At 37.5% G+C, this 27,125-nt stretch overlaps 1 protein-coding gene across 5 annotated transcripts in view; it reads left to right on the forward strand.

Annotated features, from left to right (window-relative positions):
* Positions 1-25,787, forward strand: part of PLD1 (phospholipase D1) — a 180,045-nt gene extending 154,258 nt beyond the window's left edge. For all 5 annotated transcript variants that reach the window (XM_033128195.1, XM_033128221.1, XM_033128186.1 and 2 more), the window contains 4 exons: positions 8,527-8,661; positions 14,433-14,586; positions 22,112-22,229; positions 23,679-25,787. In XM_033128195.1, the coding sequence (XP_032984086.1) occupies positions 8,527-8,661; positions 14,433-14,586; positions 22,112-22,229; positions 23,679-23,903 (632 nt within the window). In that variant the 3' untranslated portion in view covers positions 23,904-25,787. The remainder of the gene's footprint in view (positions 1-8,526; positions 8,662-14,432; positions 14,587-22,111; positions 22,230-23,678) is intronic.
* Positions 25,788-27,125: the final 1,338 nt, after the last annotated feature.

The raw sequence follows: 27,125 nt of genomic DNA on the forward strand, positions 1-27,125 counted from the left end.
ATGTTAAGTGAAGAGAAGCCAGACATAAAAGGCCACATATTGTATAATTCCATTTTTATGAAAAGTTTTAATAAGTAAATTTAAAAAAGTTTTAAGAAGAGACAGGACAGTAGATTAGTCATTGCCAGGATCGGAGGAGAGAGTGGAATGGAGAGTAATGCCTAAATGAGTATGGCATTTCTTTTGGGAATAATAAAAATGTCTTGAAATTAGATAGTGGTGATGATTATACAGCCTTGTGAATATAGTTTTAAAAAACACTGAATTGTACACTTGAAAGGAGTGAATTTTACGGTATATGGATTTTTAAATGATTTGGCTTTTTTAAAATAGTGAATTAAGCTTTTATTACATGTATATAATTGTGTGTATGTGCACGCGTGCGCATTGAGTACTCAATAATTTTTCACTAATAGTCTTCTCCGTGTTAAAAAACTTTAGAGACAACCTTCGACATAGGACATGTACATCACCAATAATAAGTACTTTCAAAAGTTGTATCTAATTGCATCTAGGACACAGAGGATTTTACCAGAGCATTATCCCTATCTCGATTTTCTAATGGCTTAAAATAAAGATGATAGTGAATTAATAAATCTCTAAAAGTTATATCAATAAAACAAAATCAGGAAAGCCATTCAGTACTTGACAGTGGCTAGTAAAATGCAAAGGTGAGATTATGGGAGAATAAAAAGTCAGAACAAGCCTATTTAGTTTCTCAACCATAAAAAATGGCCTGAGCTTATTTATTATAAAGCATTTCCTTTGGTTCTGCACCCTTTTTCTGCCTTTGCCTATTCAGGGGAAAAATTGGATTTTAATACAAGAAGCAATTTCAATGTTAAGCCCTGTCATGAAAAGATTTCCAAGAACCTTGAAAACAAGTCAAAATGAGGCACGTCAGTGGGGAAAATGTTCATACTCCAAACAGAAGAACAGGTTAATTACATAATGCCCTTTTTTGAGGTAAACGTTTTATTGTTGGTTTTGTTCTTGTAAATGCGTAGTGGGTTTAAATACATGAACTAGCTAATCTAATTGGATAGAGAACTATAGTTCTCTACTGTTTCAATTCTTTAGAAATAACAAAACTGCTGCTGTGAATATGTTACAATTCCTGAAGAGAAAACCAGCAGCTATTAGTGTATAATTATCTGATACTCCAACCTTCAGGGATTTAGTGTTTAATTGAAAGTACTTATCATTTTTATATTTTTGGTGAATTATGACATTTTAGGAGCCAATTTAGTATAATTTAAAAGAGGTCTAGTGGTATTCAGGATTAGAAATATCTGCAGTATTACTAGTTTTTAAGTAACAAAAGCTATAACAACTCTTGAAGTCCTTTCACAACATTTTCGTATAAACATCGAGTCTATTATATTGAATTTCTCATCTTTTGAGGTATATCTGTACCAGTGTTTATAACAGATATATCCTAGGGACCTATATAAACCTCCAGATTCTCACATACATCCGTGGCATATAATTTGGAAACCTCCCTGATATTTTTCCTTCTATTGCTTCATATTAATATTTGTACGTGCTTCTGGGTTTCTCATATTTTCTTCAAAGGACACTTGTTGCCTCATATCCTCACACAAGTTGACATCACCAACTTTGTATTTATTAATTGTTGAATCAGTTGTCTTCACAGCATAAAGTACTGACTGAAACAGTTTCTTAACTTGCCCTTTCTTCTTTTCATATAGAGTGCATGGTGGATTTATTCACAGCATAGGTGGATTTGACAGGCCACACTTGAAGTCATCCAAAATGTCTGCTTTCTGGTTAGGAACCCTTTTCTTTCTTTCCAGTCCTGTTACTGTGTTCCCCCCAAAATAAGACCAGGTCTTATATTAATTTTTGCTCCAAAAGACACATTAGGGTATATTTTCAGGGAATGTCTTATTTTTTCATGTACAGCAATCTACATTTATTCAAATACAGTCATGTCATCTTCTTCTGGAACACCGTCATAACGTACTAAATGCGTCCGTCTGGCTGACGATCCTAACTGGGGCTTATTTTCAGGGTAGGTCTTATTTTCAGGGAAACACGGTACTGGAAATAATCCTTAGCTTTCTTCTTAAAGGCATTTTTCACGAAGAAATAAAGTTTTTATCACTTCATAAGAGCTATTTTATAGTCGAGGATGAATGGGAAATAGGTTGGATTGTGGACTGTGAGGCTTTCCAGCTAATTGATACACTGCCGATACCCTCCAGTTTTGCTGTGGAATAGCACAAATCTGTGCCTTAGAAAATTAAAATGATTACATGTTTTAAACCCTCAGGCTGCTAACAACTAGTCACTATTATTAATCTTTAAAAAATATTTTAAAATAATTTTCGATTTATATAGAGTTTCCAGAACTGCCATATACCCTTCATCCTGATTTCCCAAATGTTTTTTTAACCTTTGCTTTATCATTCTCTCTTAATAGATAGAGATATACATAGCTCGGTGAGGTTTTTTTCTCCTGGACCATTTGGGAATAAGTTGCTATAATGCCCATTTACCCCTAAATACATAAGTGTGTGTTTCTTTTTAAAAAAATGACGTTTTTAAAGCAGCTATAATTCAATTATCCAAATAAATGAAATTAACATTGATGTAATATTATCTTGTTTGTAGACCTTATTGAAATTTTGCCAGTTGCCTTACTAATATCCTTTGTAGCAAAGGGGGGGGATTTTTTTTGTATTTCTGACCCAGGATTTAATCAACAATTATGTTATATTTAATTGTCACGTATTTTTATTTTCCTTTAATCTGAAGTAATCCCTCAATTTTTTTTTTATTTAATTTTTTTTTTTTTTTTTTTTGGAGAGTGAGAGGAATTTCATGATCTTGATATTTTTGAAGAGTTATTTTGTAGAATAACCTTCAATTTGGGTATATTTATAGTTTCCTCACGATTAGATTCAGGTTATGCATTTTCAGCAGGACTATCACAGAAATGCTGTGTTCTTTGCTCACTGTATCAGGAGGAACACAATGTTGCTTTGCTGCAAAACTGGCTGTAATAACTTTGATCACTTAATGAAACTGGTATCTGCCAGGTTTCTCTGCCATAAAATTACTATTTTTACCTTTGTAATTAATAAGTATTTTGTGGAAAAGCACTTTATGTCTGTATAAATATCCTGCTTCTCATCAAACATTCACTCACTGGTTTGAGCACACGTTAATTATTCTTCCCCGAATCAATTATTACTACTCTGATTCAATTATTATTACCATGATAGTTGCTAAATGCTGATTTTCTAATTCCATCATTTGTTCTATATTTATTACTTTCTTCTAAGTGTCTTAGTTGGAAGTCCATAAGGAAAACTTTCCCTTCTTCCCCATTTATGTATTTATTCTTGTGTTTATATTGGTATATGGATTTATGGATTCCTATTTTATTCAATGGCTCATAACTGTGATGCTCAGTTTGCATCCTCAGTTTGATGGGTGAGGGTCTTTTGAATGAGCTATTATGTGGTTTTGACTTTTCCCCATCAGCCTTTTTTTCTTGTTGGCACAACACGAGTTCCAGACTCATCTTTTACATTCTCAGAACTAGCCTTGGAATCATCCATTGCTCCAAGGAACCCAAATTCTTTTAGTGCAAAATGGAATTTAGAAACCAAAATCTAGGTGCTAGATGTGATCATTGCTACTATTTTAGGCCTTTTGTATATACACTTTATTTATATCTATGTATCTATCTGTCTCTGTCTGTCTGTCTATCTATCTACCTACCTATCTACCGTGTTTCCCTGAAAATAAGACCTAGCCAGACCCTTAGCTCTAATGTGTCTTTTGGAACAAAAATTAATATAAGACCCGGTATTATATTATTATATTGTATTATATTATATTACATTATATTATATTATTATATAAGACCCAGTCTTATTTTACTATAATATAATAATTAATACTTATATAATAATTAATTTTTGCTCCAAAGACACATTAGAGCTGATTGTCCGGCTAGGTCTTGTTTTCGGAGAAACACGGTATCTGTCAATCGTGCTCTCTATCTCCATACTAATACCTCTAATTCCAATCTCCACATTGCAGGATTCCTCCTAGCCATCTCTCTATTTTTATAACTCCTTTTTCTTACAATGAGAAACCTGGCTTCTATTATCTACAATATATGTATTCATTTCCTCAGTCCTAGAATACACAAAAAATAGTTTCAGCATTGCTAGCCCATACCATTCACTATGAAGACTAAATCTACTCACTAGAATTCAATATCTGTTTACAGTGCCTTTTTGTCTTTAGCCTAAGGGTATACATATACTTAAAAGTCAGTGTTCAAAGTATACTTGGATTATGTTATTAATTTGAGTATGTTATTAATTTGAAGTACAGTTAGCTTCATTTGCTTCAGTTTATATTCCATTTTAGAATTTTTAAAGTATCTTTCTTGATTTTTTTGAGTGTGTGCGATATACTTCCAATAGTCAGAACTATTTTTAAAAGGCATACTTACATAAGTGTCACTCCCCTATGCTTTCTTTCAGTTTCGTCCCCACCCATCTTTTCCACCCTAGTCCCAACCCACTCTCTATTAGTAACCAATTTTGTCAGTTTGTAGATGGTTTTTGCTGTGTTATTTTTGACACAAATGAGCAGATATCATGTATATTTTCTTATTTCTCTCAACCTATTTCTTAAGAATAGCATACCACATATTCTGTTATACACTTTACTTTTCTCATTTAACAATATAGACAGAAAATTAATCCGTGTCATTTCAAAGAGATCTTCACATATTTTTACCTCTGCATGATCTTCCATGTATAGATTTGACATAATTCATTTTTCTATGTATGATCAGTTAGGTTCTTTTCAATTATAATTATGCAACGAATAACCTTGTGCATATATGTTCTGTTCTTATTTGTTGGAATTGTATATTTAAGGTAAATTTCTAGAGTGGAATTGCTGGGTCAATAGGTAAACATATAGGTAGTTTGGCTAGATATTGCCAGATTTCCCTCCAAAAAGTTTGTACCAATTTGCATTCTCACCACTAGTGTATGAAAGAGCCTACTTCAACAGTCTCACCAACAGAATGTGTTCTTCTACTTTTTCTTATCAATTTCATAGGTAAGTAATGCTTCTCGGTGTAGTTTTAATTTGCATTTCTACCATTATGAGTGAACATGAATATCTTTCATCTTTTCAATTGTGTATTTTTGTGTGTGTGAATTGTCTGTTCATGTCTTTTGCCCATTTTTCTATCAAGATTTTAATCTTTTACTCCCTTCAGTTACTAAGAGTTCCTTATATATTAGGACTCTCTTCATCTGTGATGTATTACTGCACTCTCTCCCACTTTGTCATTTGTCTATTGGTTTTGCTTGTGGTGCTTTGTGTCATGAAAATGTGATTTTTTTTAATTGAGCCAAAGTAATCAATATTTTCTTTCATTGCCTCTGGACAGTTACAAGCCTTTCCTATACTCAGTTTATAGCAGAATTCATCCTGCTTTCTTCTAACACTTGTGTGATTTCATATGCTTCCATTTCTATCTCTGATCCATTTGGAGTTTATTCTTATGATTGGTGTGAGGTAAATATATAATTTTCATGTTTTTCAAATACTGATCCAATTGTACTCGCACCATTTATTTAAAAGTCCTAGTCCTTTATGTAAAAATCCTTTCACCAGTCATTTGAGAGGCTGCCTTCATCATATGCAAAATTTCCATACATACTTAGGTCTATTTCTGGACTTTCTATTCCATTCCCAGGGTTAGCTGTCTATTTAGGTGCCAGTTCCACACTGTGTTAATTATACAGACTTTATAGTATGTGTTAATATCAGGTAGAACTAACGTCCCCTTATAATTTTTCTTTTCCAGTTTTATTAATAACGATTCTTAAATTTTTATTTTTCCATATGAACTATAAAATCAGGTTTTTGAGCTCCATAAAAGCTCCTTGATGTTTCTATTGATATTATACTAAATTTATAAATTAACCTGGAGAGAACTGGCATTTTTTTTCAAATGTTGAATTATTCTATCCCAGAACAAGGGATATCTTTTCATTTGTTCAAGTCTATTCTTATGTCTTTCAACAGTGTTTAAAATTTTTCTTCATAAAAATTTGGCACATTTATTGTTAAGTTTATCTTTAAGCGTTTTATCTTCTTTGTTGCCATTATAAGTGAGGTTTTGTCCATGATTATATCCTCTAACTTGTATCGCTTGTTAAATGAAGCCTATTGATTTCTATATGTTAATTTATACTCTTTCATACTTATTCTTTATTTTTTGATATAGTTTTATCATTGATTTCCCAAGTATGCTATTATATTCTACAAATAGAGGTGGTTTCACTGCGTGATTTATTTTGTCTAAATGGACTGGCTGATACCTCCAAGGCAATATAAATAGTGTTGAAAGTATTATATACACACATACACACGTATATAATAAGTGTACTATATATTTTTAAGCTTGTTAAGAAAGTATTAATCATTTCCTACTTTCTTCATTGTTTTTGTCAGAAATGGGTGCTGAATTTTTTGTGTGTCAAAGTTTTTCAGCATTCATTGAGATAATCATATGATTTTTCTCCCTAGATTGATTGATATCTTATATTAAATGGATTTCCTCATATGGAGCAGACTTGCACCCCTAGAATACATCTCACATGGTTATGCTGGGGTTTTTTTTGTGTGTACCACTAATCTTAAATCTATAAATACCAAGGCTATATGGCAGTGTCATTTAAAGAATGGTATCCCCTAGTGCTCTTACTGAAATATAGATTTCTGCTGAATTCAAACCTCTGAGGAGGGTCCCAGAATTGTGCTTCTAGCAGGTCCCCACAGAGGTGGTTCTCATGTATATTGAGAACCATTGGTCTACTATATTGTTCAGTGTGGATGTTTTATGGGAAATTACTGCAAAAATACGTATTTTAGCACAAAGTTTGCCCCTTGATTCTTTTAAAAAGATACTTTATGACTTAAAATTTTAGATTCTAGATCATGAGCCAACTGCAAGAAAGTAAGTGATACAGAGAAACCAAAAGCTAAAATATTAGCTACCCCTGAATATTTATCCATTCATTCATTTATTCAACTTTCTAAAACACTATGCAGGGATTGAAGATACAAAGATGTATAAGACTTCTGTCACAATCAGAGAAATGGAGGATTAATTAATGTTTAGAATAATGTATTAGGCATTATATTAGAAATATTTTTCCAGGAACTTTGTGGTCATTAAGTTCTTAAAAGAGGAAATGCTCCTCTCTTCTGGATCAAAGAGGAGGTGATGCTTTGTATGGAACATCTTTCCAATATAACATTAACCAATGGAGAAAAAATTTGTTTGCAGAAATCTTCTTTACATTAAACTTTAGAAATGCATCTCTTACACATGATGTACCAGTACACCAGCACATCCACTCTTGGCAAACATGGCTACAGAGATCACTCGTGCATATAAGGACAGGGTTATCTGTAAATTGAGCAATCTCTGTATATAACCTATGAAGGAATTTCTTTCCTAAATACCCACATTTAATAGAAACACTACAGAACATCAACAGTAAAATAGAAAACGTTAGTAATACACGGAAACTTAAGTAAATGGAACATGAACTCCGTTGGTTGTACTAGTGTGCTTCAGATTCTCTTAAAAAAAAAAAAAGGTCTGTATTCTCTATTAGAATTTGTGATGGTTTGGTTCCACTTCATTATTATAGTGTCAGACTTTGCTTATCCAAGACAACTGCTCTGTGGGAGAGGGACCATAAAGTCTTGTGACTGACCCTCATGTGGGGCTAGTGGTAATGGGTTGGCTTGGTATGGAATGCATTTCTTCTTATTAAAGGAATGGCCTCCATATGATGAATGGACCACATATTAAAGTAAAAACTTGGTACAGTATGCTCTGAAGGAAATTCTCCAAAGCCAAATGTAGTCAGGATTCTTTCATTTTCTGGTTTTAATAATTTAGAAGGAGTAGTATTTAATTGCCAGCATTTTTATTTACCCAAAACCCGTAAAATTTAACGGCTGCTTCGTGCTGACGATGCTACAAACTGTGCATACATCAGGTAGTTTGGACACACATCTTGCATCTGACTTAAACCACAGGTGTCAACCAAGATAGATGCCAATGTCACACCGAAGTCTGGGGTTATCTACTCTGGCTCAGCTTTAATGATCACTCTTCAGTAATTACTCACCAAATTGTTCAAATAAAATGTTCATATTTGAATATATTTTTGGATTGCCTCAGCAAAGGGAAGACATAAAAATCACTTTAATATGCTTTTTAAAAATGTACATTCAGCCAGATTAACAGCATAAAACTCTTTATATGGCAAAAATAGATCCTTGCTGAATTCTGAAATTATGTACACACACACTCAGACATTATACTATCTACTCTTAACAAACTTGTTAAGTGGTATTATTTGTTTTGATAAAATTTAATGTGCCCTTATTGAGCTTGGTCTTATTAATTTTAGTAATTTCTTTTTAAATTTACAGTTGGCAATCAGTGGATAAATTACATATCATTCTGTGGCCTTAGAACACACGCAGCGCTTGAAGGAAACCTCGTCACTGAGCTTATTTATGTCCACAGCAAGTTGCTAATAGCAGATGACAACACTGTTATTATTGGTAAGTGGATGGTCTCTAATTGTGTTTCTTGCTAGTTGACTTACTCCATGCAAAAAACCTTTCTATTCTTCCCCACCTTTTTTTGCAGTTGAGAGGGATAGTAACACAGTATCTTTAACATTTCTGAAACAATCTTTTTCTAATCCTTATAACCTTTCTAATCCCTGTTTTTTTCCTTCAAAGTAACAGAAGCACAGAGCAATTAAATGGCCATTGTGCAAATTACAGTATCCAGAGGCAGCAGTTTAACCCAGCAGTGCAATAATCAGCCTGCTCTCTTTAATTCTCTATTATTCCCTTGTATTTATTTATTTTGAATCCAAGTACCTTGATTATGGGAATTGAAGGGGAAGAAATGGGAGGGAAAATGTGTCACACATGGTAGCTGGTAGTAATTTGTATTTGTTTGCACCATATCCACCTAACCATTTCCACAGATCCAAAGTGGTGCAAGCGTCAGAATCGGAAGGCTATTAAAATATCATTGCCTCTATGGTTTCTATGGTTTGGGTGTCATGAAACCAGAGGAGCAGGGCAGACCAGCTTCGATGGTATGAATGTGGCGAGGGGGAATTGTGTAGCAATGATATAATGTAGCCCTAGGCATAGGTCTGCAGTCTTTTCTTGTCAAGGATACATAGTAGATGTCTCCAGCGTTCTCTCCCCACCAACAGATTCCAGGGAGAGATTTACTGTTTGTACCTTCTACCTAGATTAGATCAACTTGACAACAGAGGTGATGTTCAGCTTCATTCTTTATACACATGGAAAGTTTCATTTTTCTATCATTGAATTGTTTCACCTTCTACTATTATGTTACACACACTGAAAGGCCTGGATGAGAAACAGAGTACAGGTAATCAGTCGGATAAATCAGTTGACAAAAGTTGGGGCAATATTACTGAGATACAATGTGTCCCACTATTGAGGATTCTGCTCATCTGTTTTAAATGAAATGTAGTTTTTCAGCTGTTATACTTCCCTATTCTTTAAGGAAGTAAATGTCATGGAGTGTTTTGAAATTTTTTTGGCAGTAAATATGCCATTTCCATCTCTATCCTCCACTGAGAAAAGGGGAAAAAAAAATCTCGTATCTAGGAGTAATGAGACTATCTTATTTGGAACATGATTTGAAAAGAAAGAAAAAGTTCGAAGCCAGAAAATGTATAGACCACAGTGTGGTCTTCTCTCTCTCTCTCTCTCTCTATCTATCTCTCTCTGTCTCTCTCTCACACACACACACACACACACACTTTTAATAATTTAAGAACATTTAAATTATTTTATGCCTTTGATCTCTTCTCTATAGGGATCAAAGCTCTTTAGGGATTTATTTACTCCCCTACTCACCGCCCCCCGCCCCCAATAACAAGGTTTCTCTTATTTCCCCTAAGCTACTCTGGCCTTGCTCTTCAGTTGCCAATCTCAGAATATTTTTATATTAAATTGGCAATTACAGTATGAAGGGGGAAATGTAATTGTTTGCTGAAATGGAAAAACAAAGCGAAATAAAATTCACTGGATCTCTTTAGCAAGATTTCAGAACTCTTGAAGTAAAAATGGACACGTAAATATTTTCCTTTCAAAGGTCATTTTGACTTTCAGCCTGCTTTATTTTACATAAAGTATAAATGCAATGTCGTTGTCAGAAACAGAACTATCAGTTAAATAGGTTTGTTGAGTTTTTTAATTGACTGATTTTCTAGGAAGGTCTCCAGACCCTCAAAGGCTACAATTTATTTAGGCTAGCAATAATAGATCAATTTTGCACATAATTCTTATCCACTCTCTTGACACTGAAGATGTGGCCTGGGGAATATGGAAAGGTCTTACTTTAGTCTTTAGGGTCTGGATTTCTTTTTCTCCTTCCCCAAGGGCACAACAGATCTCCCCCATGGAAAATTCCAGAAGTGTTTTTGTTCTTTTTATCTCCATGGAAACTCTAAGAGTAAGCAAGTTTGTTGTTACTGCTCTCACATATCAGCCCTGTTTATGTTCATAAAACAGAAAACAATGTTTACAATTCTCAGAGAGTAAGAAGTTTGAAAAGTTAGGTTAACGATATTCCATAGGTGTTAAACAACCTGTGTTTAAATTTTCTAACATGGGAAACTTATGCCAGAATTACTGAATACTGGCATAAGAAAAATGAGTAATTATTTACCCCCATTTTTCCTCATGAGGAAATACTTGTTTTAGCACATTGAAGGTCTCTTGTATTATATATAGCTTTCATTATCTGTTGGCCTGGGTAATCTTGCAGGTCATGACACCTAGGACCAAATCCAGTTTTCTAATCCATCTTAACCCTGGCACTTAACCAGGGAAACATGTCTTTGCTTTCGTAAGCGAAACAGAGCTATCCATAAGTAGAATTTAAGTCTATCCTGTTGCCTAAGTGAAACGATTCTTTTTTTTTTAATGTCCACTAGTTCACTGCAAAGCACAATAGGGTGATATAAAACAGCAATCACATCATGCCGCTACCCTACGGAGCTCCTGGGCTGGGGAGCAGGCAGGTATTTTTTCCACCTGACACCAGAAACATTGGCATGGATATTGCAGAACTGGAGCAAGAAGGTCCAGAGGCCATCAGGGAGGGTGGGTGGGTGAGAAACTATACAAGCTTGGGAGTGGCTGATGCAAATCCATAGTTGAAGGTCTGCCCCAATAATGAGGGATTATACTTGATCTAGTCTCGGGGGTCTCAACCCTGGCTGCATTAGAATTGCCTGGAGAGCTTTTAAAAATACATCATTGAGAGGTAAGTTTACTTATGTCTGCAATTTGCTTTAAACTAGATCCCCAAAAGGATGGGTTAATGGATAGATAAAGGGGTGGAGTGACATTGGAAAATACTAATGTCTGGTTTCTACTTGAAGAAATTCTGACTGATTGTTCTGGTTTGGGCTCAGGCATTAAGGTGTTTTTTGTTTTTGTTTTTGGGACCAGTATGTTTTAAAAAGCTTTTTCGGTGATGCTCAGGTGCAATCCCCGCTGGGAATTTCTGAACTGGAGGCACAGGGAACACAAGGGGTGGAAAGTACAGAGTAGCTGATTTGGGCTCAATAGGAGAATCAGTTTTCCTTTAATAAACTAAAACAGGGTACAGTTGGAGGAGTGGTTGTCTGTTGCCGCTATAACTCATGGCCAGCACCTCAGTGGCTTAAAACAACACAAATTTATTGTTCCATGGAAGTCCAACATGGGTCTCCCGGGCTAACATCAGGTGTCAGCAAGGCTGCCTTCCTTTCTGGAGGCTCAAAGGAAGAATTCATTTCCTTGTCTTTCGCAGCTTCTAGAGGCTGCTCACATTCAGGGCCCCCTTCCGCCATCTTTGAAGGCAGCAATGGTACATCTTTCTAGATCCCTTGCTTTCTCTTCTTTCTCATATGTTACACAGAAATGGGATAATACTATATAGTACATTTGCTGTTCCTGAATTTGGTTTTCAGAATATGGGAACGTTTAACATGAATGGAGGTAGCATTTACATCCATCAATATCTCATTTTCAGTGTCCCACTTCTAAATTTATCTAAAATTTCCTCATCCCTTTCTTCACATTTCTATGAAATAGTAGCCAGCTCTCTTGTCCCCTGGGGTTGAGGGTAACTCCAGGTCAGCCCTGGAGGTACGAGGACCCCTCCCTCCCTGTCTCTAAGAGTCCCAGCTCAGAGTGCCAGGAATGGAATCCTCCCTTTGGGAGTGGGGCCCACCTTGGTGGGAAGGAGACTGGGGGACCCATGTAAAAGTATGTGTGTGTGGAGGAGGCCTGCCCTCCCCCGTTTCCCTGACAGTGAAGAGCAGTGATGCCCCCGGTCCAGCAGCCTGCAGCCTGAGAGCGGCCTCTGCTGGGGGCCTGGGGAGTGAAGTCCCTAAGCAGCATGTGGGAACTTTGTTCCCCTCCTCGCAGCTCACACTTGGGGTGAGGGGTGATTAACTCAGAGGAGAGGCTTCTTTGATACAAATGCTACTTGCCAGCAAATTGTCCCTATGGCAATGTTCTCTAGTGCAGCTATTACAGAGTTAACAAGTATCTGATAATAATGCCAATAATAATTAACATTTGTAGAGCAGTTTATAAATCTGTAAGTCCTTTCACATGTTACTTAATTCTTACAACAATACTACAAAGTCTATATTATGATCTCAATTTATTAAAGAACAAATTAAAGCTGAGAAAGATTAAATGATTTCGCCCAAATTAATGATGGGCCAACTGTCCAGCCCAAAGATATATGGCTGCAAATTTTATAGCATAATCAAAATATTAGTCTCTGTATAAAGGGCTATTTGTTGCTAACAAAACAAAATGTTTCAAAGATTCCCATCTTACCGTGCTCTAGTAGTCCTGCCAAATTTCTGTGAGGTGGTCCATCCTTTTTCTGTCACCCTGGGTCACTGGGGGGCAGCATTCACATCCACAGTTATCACAGATTTGTTTATTAACCACATGACGATACTGTGGCAAATGGCAGGAAAGTCTCAGCAGGAAGGGTCAGCTTTTTCTCGTGTACAATATCCCTCCATTTGAGTTCAGGGCAGAGCTGCTGTCACCTTACCATTGACTGTCCCCATCACAGAGGGCAGCCACTGCTCCTATTCAACCTGACCCTTCTGCTCCCGTCTGTAAAGCAGTGGAATGTGTGACTAGGGCAAGAGGAACAAGAAGAGGAAGGAATCAGGCCCTTCCTGGACTTTGTAGGACTCCTAAAGGATAAAGAATGAATCCGCAGTGATTAATGAAGAAAACGCACTGCGGTTTCTGAAGACACAGCAGAGTTGCTCAGAAAGCACAGGTCGAACTAACATTTTCAAAATACTTGCCCTCTTTCCACATGTGAGAGTCAACATTCTCAGCTCATTTGGATTTAAAAATAGAATGCAGGAAAGTTGATACAGAAGCTGTTGGCGTGCCACGTAAGTGAGGCAAGAGAATGGAAAACACAAAGCCACTAATGATAATCTGTATTTATAGACAGTGGACTCGATTGAGTGTGAAGAAGGTACTCTTGAGTCTTGACGCTCTTACTTATACGACTATGAGTTAAAGTCTACAGAGTCAGATTCTTAAGTCTGACAACTGACTGAATGAATTGATGTGTCTTTTGAGTGTGAGTGCTTAATGATTGTATTAGTTAGAATCCTTTGAGCCACAAAATAGAAAATTCAGCTAGAAGTGTGTGCGACAATGAGGAAAATGTATTATTTCATATAACAGAAGGTAAGAAAGTTCCAGCATTGGCTAGTTCAGTGACTAAAGACCCAGAGTCTTTTTTCTTTCTGCTCTGCCATCTTCAGCTTGTCTCGTAGTTGTTACAAAATGGCTGCAGCAGCCCTTGGCATCATGTCCTCATCCAACTGCTCAAGCTAAAATATCCACAGGAGCATTCTGCTCTTCTGTGTGTTTATGAGAAGGAGAAAAACTTTCAGAAGCCCCCAGCAGACTTTCCTTCATGTTGCACTGGCTAGAATCCTGTCAAGTGCCCATTCGTAAGCCAGTCACTGGCAAAAATAATGAAAATTACCCTGGTTGGCTTCGACTGATCGAGATGCACCCCTGGGTTAGGGAGAGATCTTTCTAGAACCTGATGGTGCTCACACTCCCCGATGGATTCTTAACTCATCTCGTCTCCCTAAAGCATAGCATCTCTTGATAACCTGAACAAAATTAGTGTTTTGTTAGCAAGGAAGAATTGGAAGAGGAGGGTAGCCTGCAACGTCTGCCACCATGAGAAGATTGTTCAGTTTCACTGTTTTTCTTTATAGGCTCTGCCAACATAAATGACCGAAGCATGCTGGGAAAGCGTGACAGTGAAATGGCTGTCATTGTGCAGGACACGGAGACAGTCCCTTCGGTAATGGATGGAGAAGAGTACCAGGCTGGCCAGTTTGCCCAAGGACTTCGGCTCCAGTGCTTTAGGTGGGTCTTCCAAAGCTGAGTCTCTCTTGCGTAGTTCCACTGCAGTAGCCCCTGGAGCCCAGTCCAGCCTCTTGTTCTTAGCACAGACGTCGTCATCACCAGGTTCACCTTTATCTAATACGATGTCTCCCCGCATACAAGATGTGAATTACCAGTAGTATGCGACATGGTTTTATGTGGGGCACCTTTTCTATTTCAATCGTTTGTTATTATGTTTATGCTTAATAGAGAAAACTAGCATTTTAACTCTGTTAATGGGTTTAGAACCAGGCCAGGAGAAACCACCTCGTGTCTCCTTAAGGTTTTTATAGTGAGTCCATTTATAGACATTGAAATAGTTCCAGTAATACAACGATATAATAAAAATTATTAAAGGAGGGTGCCAGAGACTACCGGTGTTAAATTTAAATGTGGAAACTTCGGTTCTCAGATTTAAGATGACTCCAGACATGGAAGATTCCTGATCTTCTGCAAGAAGATGTGACTTTTAAACAACTCTACAGTTCCAGCAGAGAGAACACGGGGTTAGGAAGCAAGGACTGTGTGGCCCTAAATGAGTCCTTCATTTAATTGTTACTGAGAACTTTCTAGGTCTGGGCTCTAACTGGCCCTGCCCCCAGTAGTCTAGTCTCAGCCGTCAGGGATCCTTTTAGAACCTGACTGTGCTCACGCTCCCCAGTGGCTTCTGAGCTCATCTTTTCTCACGCTTCCCCTTGCTCACTGCAGACACATGCTGAGCTCCCCACTGTCCATGGAAAGCCGACCACTCTCCCACCTCTAAGCTTTTGCAGTAAGTCCACAGTTCTGTGAACCTAGAACTGTATTTGCTAGGAAGGGATTTCAGGGTGGCCTGCACAGCACGTTAAGGTGGCTGCACCTTCCTAGTTAAGGTGGTGCTTTCAGAGCTGTTTGGGGGCAAAGACACTGCACGGACACACATAGCTGTGCTGTTGCTTTGGTCCTTCTCCTGTTAGTAACGGCCGCATTTGCAAACTGGTCACTTACGGATGGCACATAATGAGTATTTCTTTCCCTGCAAACGCTCGTGGCCATTCCCTTCATTCCTAACTCCAGACTGGCTTTTCAGAACCAAAATGAGCTTCAGTTCAAAGAAGGTTCATGCTGCTCTCTCTGCCCCAGGAGCTCAGCAACTCCATCCCTCAAAATCTGACAGTCAATACCTTCTCATAGTTTTTATTGCTGTATTTATTGCTGTTGTTACTAATCGTTTTGCCAGCAAGATTTTTTCAAACCAGTGATATTTCCATTTGCTTTTAATGTGTTTTGTTTAGGAGGGGAGAGTTTAAAATTAGTTATCAACCCATTGGTAGCCTACTGCAGCATATATAAGGAAACGAATATTTTCTCATAAACTAGAAATATGTGTCCCATCTTTTCAGCTCTATAAGAATGAAGTATTTTCTTTAAAGTGGTGGGCTTCTTTATAACTTTCTAAATGTATAATAATTATAGAGGTAGAAGGCTCTCATGACAACAAATTTTGATTGTAGGAAATTTGGCAAGCACAGAAAAGCAACAAAAAAATTAAATTTATCTGTACATCATTCCACTATTTTTCTATCATATATATATATATGTATGTATATTACTATACTGTATTTCTTTTTTAAAAACATAATTAGGATCCTGAAGTTCTACAAAATTCTTTATTATTTAAATAATATTACATACACTTTTCCATGTCATTAAGCATTCTATAACATTTGATGGCTGCGTTACATTATATCCTACGAGTATACCGTAATTCCCATAACTAACGCCTCATTAATAGGCAGATTTTCGCTGATATAGAAAGCATGGGTATGTTTGTCGATAACACCTTGTTTACCTTCTTGTTTCCTTAACAAAATCTTAATGTGGAATTTCTAGTCAAAGTAAGTGTGCCCTCTTTGCCCTCTAAGTTCCTATTGTATCACTAGCAGTGTTTTATTTATTTTTTTAAACATTTTTTTTATTAGTTTCAGGTGCATGAAACGGTGTAATAGTTAAACATTTACCATTTATATCCCTCACACAGTGATAACCCCCCGCCCCCTATCTACTACCCCTCTGACATCGCACACAGCCATTACATTTCCACTGTCCCTATTCGTAATGCTGTACTCCACTTCATATATATATATATGTAAAATTGTAGTAGACATTCATTATTGTTCAGCTTCAGCTTCAGGTGTACAGTGCAGTGATCAGTCATCTACATCATCCCTGAGGTGGTCTCCCTATTGGGACAAGTGTCCATCGGATACCCTACAAAATCTTTACATTATTGATTACATTCCCCAAATTGACTTTCATATCTCCGTGGCCATCTTGTGGTTACCGACTGCTTTCTAATCCCCTCACCTTCCCCCTTATCCCCACCCCACCCCCCATCTAGCAACCCTGTTTTTCCTCCATGTTTCTGAGACTGTTTCTGACTAGCAGTTTTTTAGAGGGCTTATTCCTTCTAGCTCTTCTGATTTCTAATGTTTTATTTAATCTTTGCCAGTGTGTTGGGTTTCAAATGGAATTTCATTATTTTAACTGGTATTTTTCAGGGTGTGTGTTGTTGTTGTTGTTTTTTTTTAAGAAGGGTGCAGCTCATAGTGACCCATGCGGGGATCAAACTGGCCACCTTGGTGTTATTTACACCACGCTCTAACCAACTGAACTAACCGGCCACCCCTAGGGTTTTAAAAAACGTGTTCATTAGCCATATGTAATTGTTCTTTTGTAAATTGTCTAACTTATTCATGTCCTTTGTCCAGTTGGAATGTTTCATTTTCTTGTAATGATTTATAAGTGATTTAGGTATATAAGAGGCTAATTCCTACAGCACATATGATGCAAATCTGATTTGTTAATTGCCTTTTAATCATATTTAAAGTATGATTTAAATCATACTTATGCCCCCACCTCCTGCCTTTTCTTATATGTTTAGAATAGTTTCCCCAACCCAAGGTCAAATATTTACTTATATTTTCTTCTACTGCTTATTTGATACTATTTTTTACATTGAACATCTGCATTTTAATTAAGACATGAGGTAGGAACCCTTTTTCCCCCAGCTAACCCCAAACTGAGTGATGTACGTTACCCTTTGCCTCTCTAACCTGCAGTGCCTCTTTATGCTCCACCGAATGGCCGCATCCTGACTTACCTCTGGTCTCTCCATTATGTTGTATCGAAAGGCTGTTTACTTGCAGTGTGATATTGTTTTTATTATTGTAGCTGTGCACTTTAACACTATTTCCTGACAAACTGCTTCCCCAAATTAGTATTTTTTTCCAGAATAATCTTGGCTACTCTTAAATATTCATTCTTCCACATGAACATTTGAATTATTTATTCAAGTTCTCAGCTTTTTATTGGGATTACCGTGGATTTATAGATGAATATAAAAAGAATTGACATCTTTATAATATTGAGCCATCACATGAAAGAACAAAGTATAGGCTTCAATTTATTCAGTTTTTTTTTGTTCTTCTTCTTCTTCTTCAGTGAAGCTTTAGGGTTTTTATTATTGGGTGCAGGAGTTGTTCTTAAGTAATCATTAGTGTTTTTTTTAAATTTTTTATGCTGATTCCATACATTTCATGCTAAGTTTATTCCTAGGTGCTTTTATTTCTCCTGGCAATTTTCAAACTGTCTCAAAGAGGCAGTTATTCTTGAACAACCGTTTTTACTTTGTCACAGTGGCAAACACAGATAATATATTAAAAAGCACCACAAAAACCTTGTGTCAATTTTAGCATTTTTTATTAGGAAGTATTCTTGAAGATAAATATTGTGGCCTAGAGCACAGCCATTTTTTTCCCCTTAAAAAATGCAACTTCAATCTATTTTCCATCTGGACAATTTTTGAATAAAAATAGAGAGACACATTTTAATATGAAATCAATCCTAAATAGAATCAACCATCAGGGTACTGCCCTGAATGTCACAACTTGTGCCGGACAGTTCATTAAGTCCTAGAAAATTACCCGAACTTCACAGACGTAACCATCACTCAGCAGAAACTATTATCCACACAAGTAGAGTCAGAATTATTTAAAGTGACAGACATGAGGAATGGAAAGAACAGAAACAATTTTCTGCAGTTTTCCTACTGTCCCACTGACGCATAAACAATTAAACATTAAGTAATTACCATTCATTATACATGTCAACATGAAATCAGACTACTTTTCTCTGAACCTTAGTCCTCAAAAAAATACCCAGAGTAGTTCATATTATTTATACTGTGCATTTTAATATGTTTCGTATAATTTTTTAAAATGACAGAGAAGGTTATTATTAGGTATTGTCTGTTGTAGACTTAAATACTTTTTCTACAGTACAAGCTCTTCACTGATAACTTGGTAGACACACTCCCTCACCTCTTGTTCTCATTTAAAAGCAGAGTCACAGAAATCTTCTTTTTGCTCAGTTTTTAGCTGGTTAGACCTGACCCATAGCAACAATATTATTAGAATTGACTTATTGTTATCGCTTGCACTGTCCCTCAAATTTCATGCGGTACAATTTTGCTTTGGGTCTTACTGAGCAGCGGTATGTGTGTGCAAACATCATCTCTTAAGAACTTTTTAAAAGTTATTTCTATATTGTCTGAAGGAGACATTATTTGAAATGGAAATAGAATTTTGAGGCTTTAGAATTCTATGGTTCCTAGTGAGCCCATGGTGCCAGATCCATTTATTTTAAAGAATTTTTACAAAGCAGAAAAAGTACAGACTAAAACTAAAATGACATGCTTCTTTTTTTTATTCCTATACGACTGGCTGAGCTTTTTCAGGCACTGATAATGTCAGAGATGACGGGCTATATGCATGGTTGCTAGTGGATGTCTTGGAACCCTTCTTGAAGTACATATTCTTTGACCCAGGAATTTTAATTCTAAAGTTCCTCCTAGTGAAATAATTGTAGAAATTCATAGAAAAATCACATAGAAATTTTGTGTGTGATGAATGAATTATGTTCCTTACAGCCTTGTTCACAATAATGAAAAACTGGAAACCACCCACAAGGCCATAAGAAAATAATTGGTTAAATAAATTTCACATGGTGGGAAATTCTGCAACCATTAAAAATGATGATGTAAAGTGACATCTATTTACAAAGAGGATAACAATATAAAGATGTCCACACTGTTAAATCCAATGGTCATTTCTCATCGGAATTTGACCCAGTTCTCCTGGACGTACTTTGTGTGGTTCCAAAATACCACACCTTCTGGCTTTTCTCCAGCCTCAATGGCTGCTCCTTCTCTCCTCCTGTTGAGATGCAGTGGGTCCTCTTCTCGTCTATAGTCACTCCTTTTGGTAAACTCAGTTAAAGTCACATGGCTTTATTAACATACATAGGTGGACAGTCCTGAAATTTGTATTTCTAGCCAGGCCTTCTCTCCAAAACTCCAGATTCGATTATCCAACTGCCTGCTTAGCATTGCCACTTGAATATTTAATTGATGTCTCAACAGGGTCAAAATTAAATTCATGGTCTTCCCCCACAAACTGGCTCTACCCACAGAGTTCTCCATCTCAGCTAATGGCAATTACAATTTTCTAGTTGCTGAAGCCAAAACCCAGCTAGTCATCCTTGATGCCTCCCTTTTTCTCACACCTCTATCTGTGCTATCAGTAAAACCTGTTGGCTCTGTCCTGCTCTTCACCACCCAAGCTGCCATCATCTCTTACCTAGATTAGCACAGGAACTCCTAACTGGTCTCCCATTTCATCCCTTGCACTGCACAGTCTCTTCTCAGTTCAGCAGCCATATTTTAAGGTGTAAGTCAGATCCTGTCATTCCTCTGCTCGCGTGTCTGCAGTGTGTCCCAACTTCTACTTCACCCAATATACAAGCCAAAGTCCTTCTAAGGCCTATTTCCTCACTTCTGTGTCCCAGGTAGCACACACCTTTTTGGTATTCTTTGAACCTACCAGGCATGTCAGAAAAAGGCTTTAGACTCACTTTGAATTCTAGCTCTATTAACAGTATGTCTCCAAACTTTAGTTTCCCATCTGCAAAATGGGAATCATGTACCATCTAACTCACAAGGTAGAAGTACTTTTTAACCCTAAGGCCTTCTGTAAGTACAAAGGAACATATATATATATACATATGTATATATATATATGTATATATATATGTTCCTTTGTACTTACAGAAGGAACATATATATGTGTGTGTGTGTGTGTGTATATATATGTATGTTTGTGTGTGTGTGTCTGTGTGTGTGTGTTTTTCCAAATATGACCTCTAAAACTTGTCTTGCTCTGCTTGAGAATTTCTTGTATTTCTACTCCCCTGTTTCTATATGATCAATTCAGACAACGTCTAGTACGTGGCTTCTTTTATGCCAGGCACTCTGAAGAGTAGCCAGGTCTTGTTCTCTCAAAGAATTTACATGCTAGAAGTGGAAGACGTGCCTGTTAGAAACAAAAAGTGCACATCAAGCATTACAAGTGCTCTGATAAAAATAAGGCAAATAGGAATTACCGTGGGGCACAAAGGAAGGATGTTCAAATCTCCTAGGATTGACAATGAGAAGTGGAAGCCTGGAGAAGTGGGAGCTATAAAAAAATTTTACAGAGGTGACCTGAGGTGACCTTGCACTGAATCCAAAATGATGGTAGGGGTTAGGCAGACGGAGAGGGGGAATGAAAGGCTTCCCTAACTATTCCCATCTCATACTCCTAAAGCATACCTGCTATTTATCACAATTGTCATTAATTCCTTTGTTGATCTCACCCACCAAATTTAAATCTACCCAGAGAGGCTCCATGTCTTTTGTATTCATTTCTGTATCCTAGAGTTCAGCATAGTTTTTGGTCCAAGGGAACGGAGGCAGAGAGAGAACAGATAAGGAAATTAAGGCACAGAGAAGTTAAGTAACTTGCTCAAGGTTATACAGTTGGTAAACCATAGATCTGCATCTCCAACCAGGACTATCTGAATTCCCAAACCTGTGCTCTTAACTTGCTCATGACTTAATTCTTCCTTCCTTCCTTCCTTCCTTTTTCCCTTCCTTCCTTCCTTTTTTCCTTCCTTCCTTCCTTCTTTCCTGTCTCCCTTTCTCTGCCTTAATTCCCTTATCTGTAAAATGAAGATAATAATAGTTGCTTTTTCATAAGGTTCTTGAGGATTTACTGAGATAGTTCTTGGAAAAGATTACCACATTTACTGGCACATGCAGCGAATGCTAATTCTATTCTCCAAGGTTTACACCCCCATAGGCCAAATTACAAGGACACTCTTAGAACAAAATTAAGACCTTCCTCTCTGTCCAACAGTGAAAACTTCCAAGCATCACAACAATTCAGGGTTTGTGTTTGTTTTGCCTTTGTTTTGTTTAGCAATTTAAGTTTCTTACATAGACATACACACACACAGTTCTAATAGTGTCCTTTGATTTCCTTAAAAACAAAAAGCAACAGGGATTCCTAAATGGTGTTACCAGTAGAAACAATGCCTGCAGCAAACTGTTTTATCTCGGTTACTCAGTTTGGGGGCACTTGTATTTCAGGGTGGTCCTTGGCTATCTTTTTGATTCAAGTGAGGACATTCAGGATCCAGTGAGTGACAAATTCTTCAAAGAGGTATGGGTTTCAACGGCAGCTCGAAATGCTACAGTTTATGACAAGGTAAGTCTTGCATATTCCCCCTTCTTTTTTACATTGCATCTCATCACAAAAGCACATCATTATTTCTGCATATTATTGGTACAGAATATTCTTAATGAGTATAAAAAACAAAATACCTCCGAGTTGTAATAAAATACCTCTTGGTAGATATTAGAAAACAAAGATTCAAAAAACATCCTAGATGATGGTTCAGAAGAGACTTTACTGGCATTCTGATCTCATCTGAGTCAGGAAACCCATCATGAGCTTCCTGAGCAGGTGGTTACCCAGCCTTTGTACATGTCTAGTGAGAAGGAGAGAAGAGGCAGAAGGGAAATGAGTCAGACCTGGGTTCCACCCAGCTCACCCCGTTGCTGGCGGTATAACCTTGTGTATAGCAACTTGACACTCTGAGCCTTCCCTACAAGAGTTAAGAGTTGTCCAACAGTGCAATAGGTTACTTCATGAAGTGGCCGGCTTTCCATCGTAGACAATATTCAAGCTGAGATCCATTGACCATCTATCAGAAATTGGGTTAGAGTGTGTTCTTCTTCCTGTCTGCCAGCGTCCCTTCCAGCTTGGAGACTTCATCATTCCTAATGAAACGTGACAACTAGCTACATAGACTCTTTCATCCTGATGTCTCAAGGCCATGATCAAATAGTCACGTGCATCGAGTCTTTTAAAATGTAATTTCAAACATGCAGTGCATAGCCTTGTTTGGATCCTGGATTGAGGGATAATGGCTAGAGAAGACATTTTGGGGTAATAGGGTCAATGTGAATACAGAGCGTATCTTAAATGACATACAATTGACTTTCTAAGATGTGAGAATGGTCTGGGCACATGTCCTTATTCTTAAGACATACACGCTGAAGTATTCAAGAGTCAAGTGTTAGTGATGTCTGAAACTCATTTTCAATGAGCAGAAATGTATAGATATGGACATTTTTCAAAACAAAAAGTTAGAGAAAATAAATTATGCAATTTTCCTCTTAGGCCAGAACCTCTAGCGAAACTAAGGAATTATTGTTATCCAAAAAAATTAACCTTAATGTGAAGTCACACCAGTGAAATTTCTCACCATGAGGGTGACTTTATCCTGGGGTTAATGATTTGTGTAGATCAGATATAAGGATCTATGGTTTCTTTTTGGATGGAAGCAAATCTAGGAGTTTCTTTGTAGCAAATAAGAGAAGCAACTCTTCAGTCACGTCTGTGCTATAACATAAAAGCAATACGTGTTTCACAATGTGATATATAAGTGATGTATTACAGAATTGTACACCTGAAATCTATGTAACTTTACTAACAATCGTCACCCCAGTAAACTTAAAAAAAAAAAAAAAAAAAAAGCAGTATGTGTTTTATAAAGCAAAGATTTTTGTCTGCTGAAATGAGTCTTTTCCAAAAAGGGGATATGCTTTCTTTTAAACTTATCATTCAATTTCCTCTTTGTGTTTTAATCAGGTGTTCCGGTGCCTTCCCAATGATGAAGTCCACAGTTTAATTCAGCTAAGAGACTTTATAACCAAGCCCGTATTAGCGAAAGAAGATCCCATTAGAGCTGAGGAAGAACTGAAAAAGATCCGTGGGTTCTTGGTGCAATTCCCCTTGTATTTCTTGTCTGAAGAATGCCTACTGCCTTCGAGGGGAACCAAAGAAGCCATGGTGCCCATGGAGGTTTGGACTTAAGAGTTCTGTTCATTTGCAGCTCAAGGACTTATACCCTGAAGAGTACACTGCACACAGTGACTTTCTGGAGACCTAACATACAAAGACGGCCCGATGTACTCTTGTATCCAACTCATGGACCCTTTGGGTTGGCTGGGAAGGGCTGCGGTCACACTGACGCAAGGACACGGGTCATCAATAGGGCTTTATCATTCCTCCTGCCTGGTCTTGTGAAAAAGGGACCGACTGCATTCTTATTGCTTAGCATATACTCAACGACTTAAACACACACTCAAATTCCATGATGTACACCAAGGTGCATTTCCTTTGCTAACAAGAATTTACCTGTAACTGTGGTCTAGGTTGCCAAAAGTTGTCTGAAACTCCTTATTCTTCTCTGACTCATGTATGCAGCCGATGTCTGCTGGACCTGCCCTCGTTTCATAGTCCATATAGGTACTGTTTGAGATCTGAGGTGTTGCTATGCAATATCGTGATGCTCCTTCAACGTTTTTCAAGGTCATGGGGAAGTCCATCTGGTCCTGAAGTAATAGTGTTCACCCAGCAAGGATACGGCCATTATTCCTTCTCAGTAACTGACAGGACAGGACAGACTTTTGTCTGCACAGCAGCCCATGTTAGGGATTTCTAATAACAATGACACTATGTATCTTGACACCACAGAACACAGGAAGGAACTGAATTCAGTTACTGAGCCAGAGATTTCACTGTGCCTCCAAAGGCACTGATAAGATATGTCCCTCTGACAGGGGCCACCCGATCAAATTTGAGAACATGCAAAGGATTTTTTTATTGCACGGCAATCGATAAAACTCAAAGACGGAGCATGCAGCCTTCAGAAACCACCAAGGTGTCAGTGGGGCTCTGATTCCCCAAAAGAAGATTCCTTAAGAATCCTGTAAAATGTCCTGTCCTTCTTAGCTGCTGGATTGATTGAAATTTGAGTTTTCACATTTGAGAATCAAACCAGTGAACACAGTTTGTCTTTCAAGAGAATCAGAGGCTTCATAACTCATACCGAGTTAATAAGTATGATTCTAACCTTATTTGACATTTAGCTTTGATTTGACAATTATCTTCTTAAAGAAAAATTGATTGCAAAATATGTGCTATTTCACTTGTATTATTAAATATACATTAACATTCCACCAGGGCTTGCAATGAGGTTAGGATAGTCATTAATGCACATTGTCCTAATCTGTGAATTGTTCTGGAAACCCATTTTTCCTTTCTTGGATGTTAGAGTACCCTTTGGTACACCATAGCTCTAATTTACTAACCAGAACTATTCTTATAGCCTCAGGAGTGAATGTGGGTTCGCTACAAGCTTGTGCCCATAACACATGGGGTAGGTGCTATGCTTACATCTGTGGATTACCTGGATTACAGAATCTCATTTGGGTTGTTCAAAGAAGCAAGGAGCCAATCCCTGTTTTCATGGAGCTATATATTAATAGTCCAGTGGAAAAGGTTACATAGGGGCACAAAGTCAATGATCTGGGTTAGTAGGAGAGAGAGTGTGACACCCAAGAGAGGATGTCACCGCTAAAGAACCTTTCACAAATGAGGTAAAATGATAAAACCAACAATGGAAATGAGTATGCTTTTATGAATAAATAACTTTGTTCTCAGATGGCTGAAGATGGTAAAATAACTTCATTCTCTAGCAGTTGTAAAGAAGACATTTGCTATTTATGAAGTTTAGATTGGCATTTAAAGCATTGAGTGTGAAATGACCTACGGATTTGTTATATTTTATTTAAAAAAATTTTTTTAAACCATAGAACATTCTGTAAACTGGCTCTTGATTTTGTGCAAGAAGCTCCCATAAAACCATGAAAAAGAAGAGCCTGAAAGAGCCCTTTACCTTAAAAAAAAAAAAAATCACTAAATTCATCCTCTCCCCATTTTAAAGATGAGAAAACTGAGCCCCGGAGTGGTTAAAGGACTTGCTTAAATTTACCCCACTTGGAGATGGTGATCCTGGGCTAGTGAAATTATTACACTCCATTACTTTATAATAACCCTTGCCTTTTACTTTATAATAACCCCAAAATGAGGGGATGCAGTACATAGATTTCAGACAGGATATTTCTAAGCTATTTTGAACCCTGTGATGTTATGTATTTAAGTGCTTGCGTGTCTCCCCCTACTAGACTGTACGCCCCCCAGGGCAGGGACTTGCCTGTGTTTTGTTCATAGCATATCCCCAGAGCCTGGAATAGTCCCTGGCACATAGGGGGTACTCAATAAGTGTTTGTTGGGTGAATAAATGAAGTGTAGGAGAGAGCTAATGAAATGAAAAACTTACAGTCTCAGATAAGAAATCTTACTGCTGGCTTCTGTGGCAATTTTTTTTATTTATTTTCTACTGCATTGTCTCAAAGGCTTTCATCTGCAAAGATGAGAGGCTACAAGATTTACTTGGATGGATTTTATGAAAAATTCAGTGCAATAATTGTAATAACAGTTTTTTGTAATAACAGTTTACACAGTGCAGCATTTTGCAAAAATCAAATGGGATGTGGATGCAAGATGTACTGGATGGCCTAATTACTCATCATTCTCTGACACCATTACTACTTAACAGAAGTTCAAATAATTTATCTTTAACATTGCAATGTCTGATACAAACTTTACAATGCAACTGATTTAAAGCCTTAAAAAACTATTATGAATCAGTTCAAAGTGACTATAATCTTTCGAAACACCTATGAGTGCTGTACCCGAGAGTCTGATGATCTCCGTAATAATTTTTGTTTCCTAGAAGGACACAAATATAAAAAATGTATCTAATATAAGAAATGAATGGCTGGCCAGCCCGGTGGCTCAGGCAGTTGGAGCTCCGTACCCCTAATGCCGAAGGCTGCTGGTTCGATTCCCACATGGGCCAGTGGGCTCTCAACCACAAGGTTGCCAGTTCGACTCCTCGACTGACTCCCACAAGGGATGGTGGGCTCTGCCCCCTGCAACTAAGATTGAACGCGGCACCTTGGGCTGAGCTGCCGCTGAGCTCCTGGATGGCTCAGTTGATTGGAGTGCATCCTCTCAACCACAAGGTTGCCGGTTTGACTCTCACAAGGGATGGTGGGCTGCGCCCCCTGCAACTAACAACGGCAACTGGGCCTGGAGCTGAACTGCACCCTCCACAACTACGATTGAAAGGACAACAATTTGCCTTGGAAAAAATCCTGGAAGTACACAATGTTCCCCAATAAAGTC

The sequence above is a fragment of the Rhinolophus ferrumequinum genome, chromosome 2 (genome assembly GCF_004115265.2).
Source record: "Rhinolophus ferrumequinum isolate MPI-CBG mRhiFer1 chromosome 2, mRhiFer1_v1.p, whole genome shotgun sequence".
Lineage (NCBI taxonomy): Eukaryota > Metazoa > Chordata > Mammalia > Chiroptera > Rhinolophidae > Rhinolophus > Rhinolophus ferrumequinum.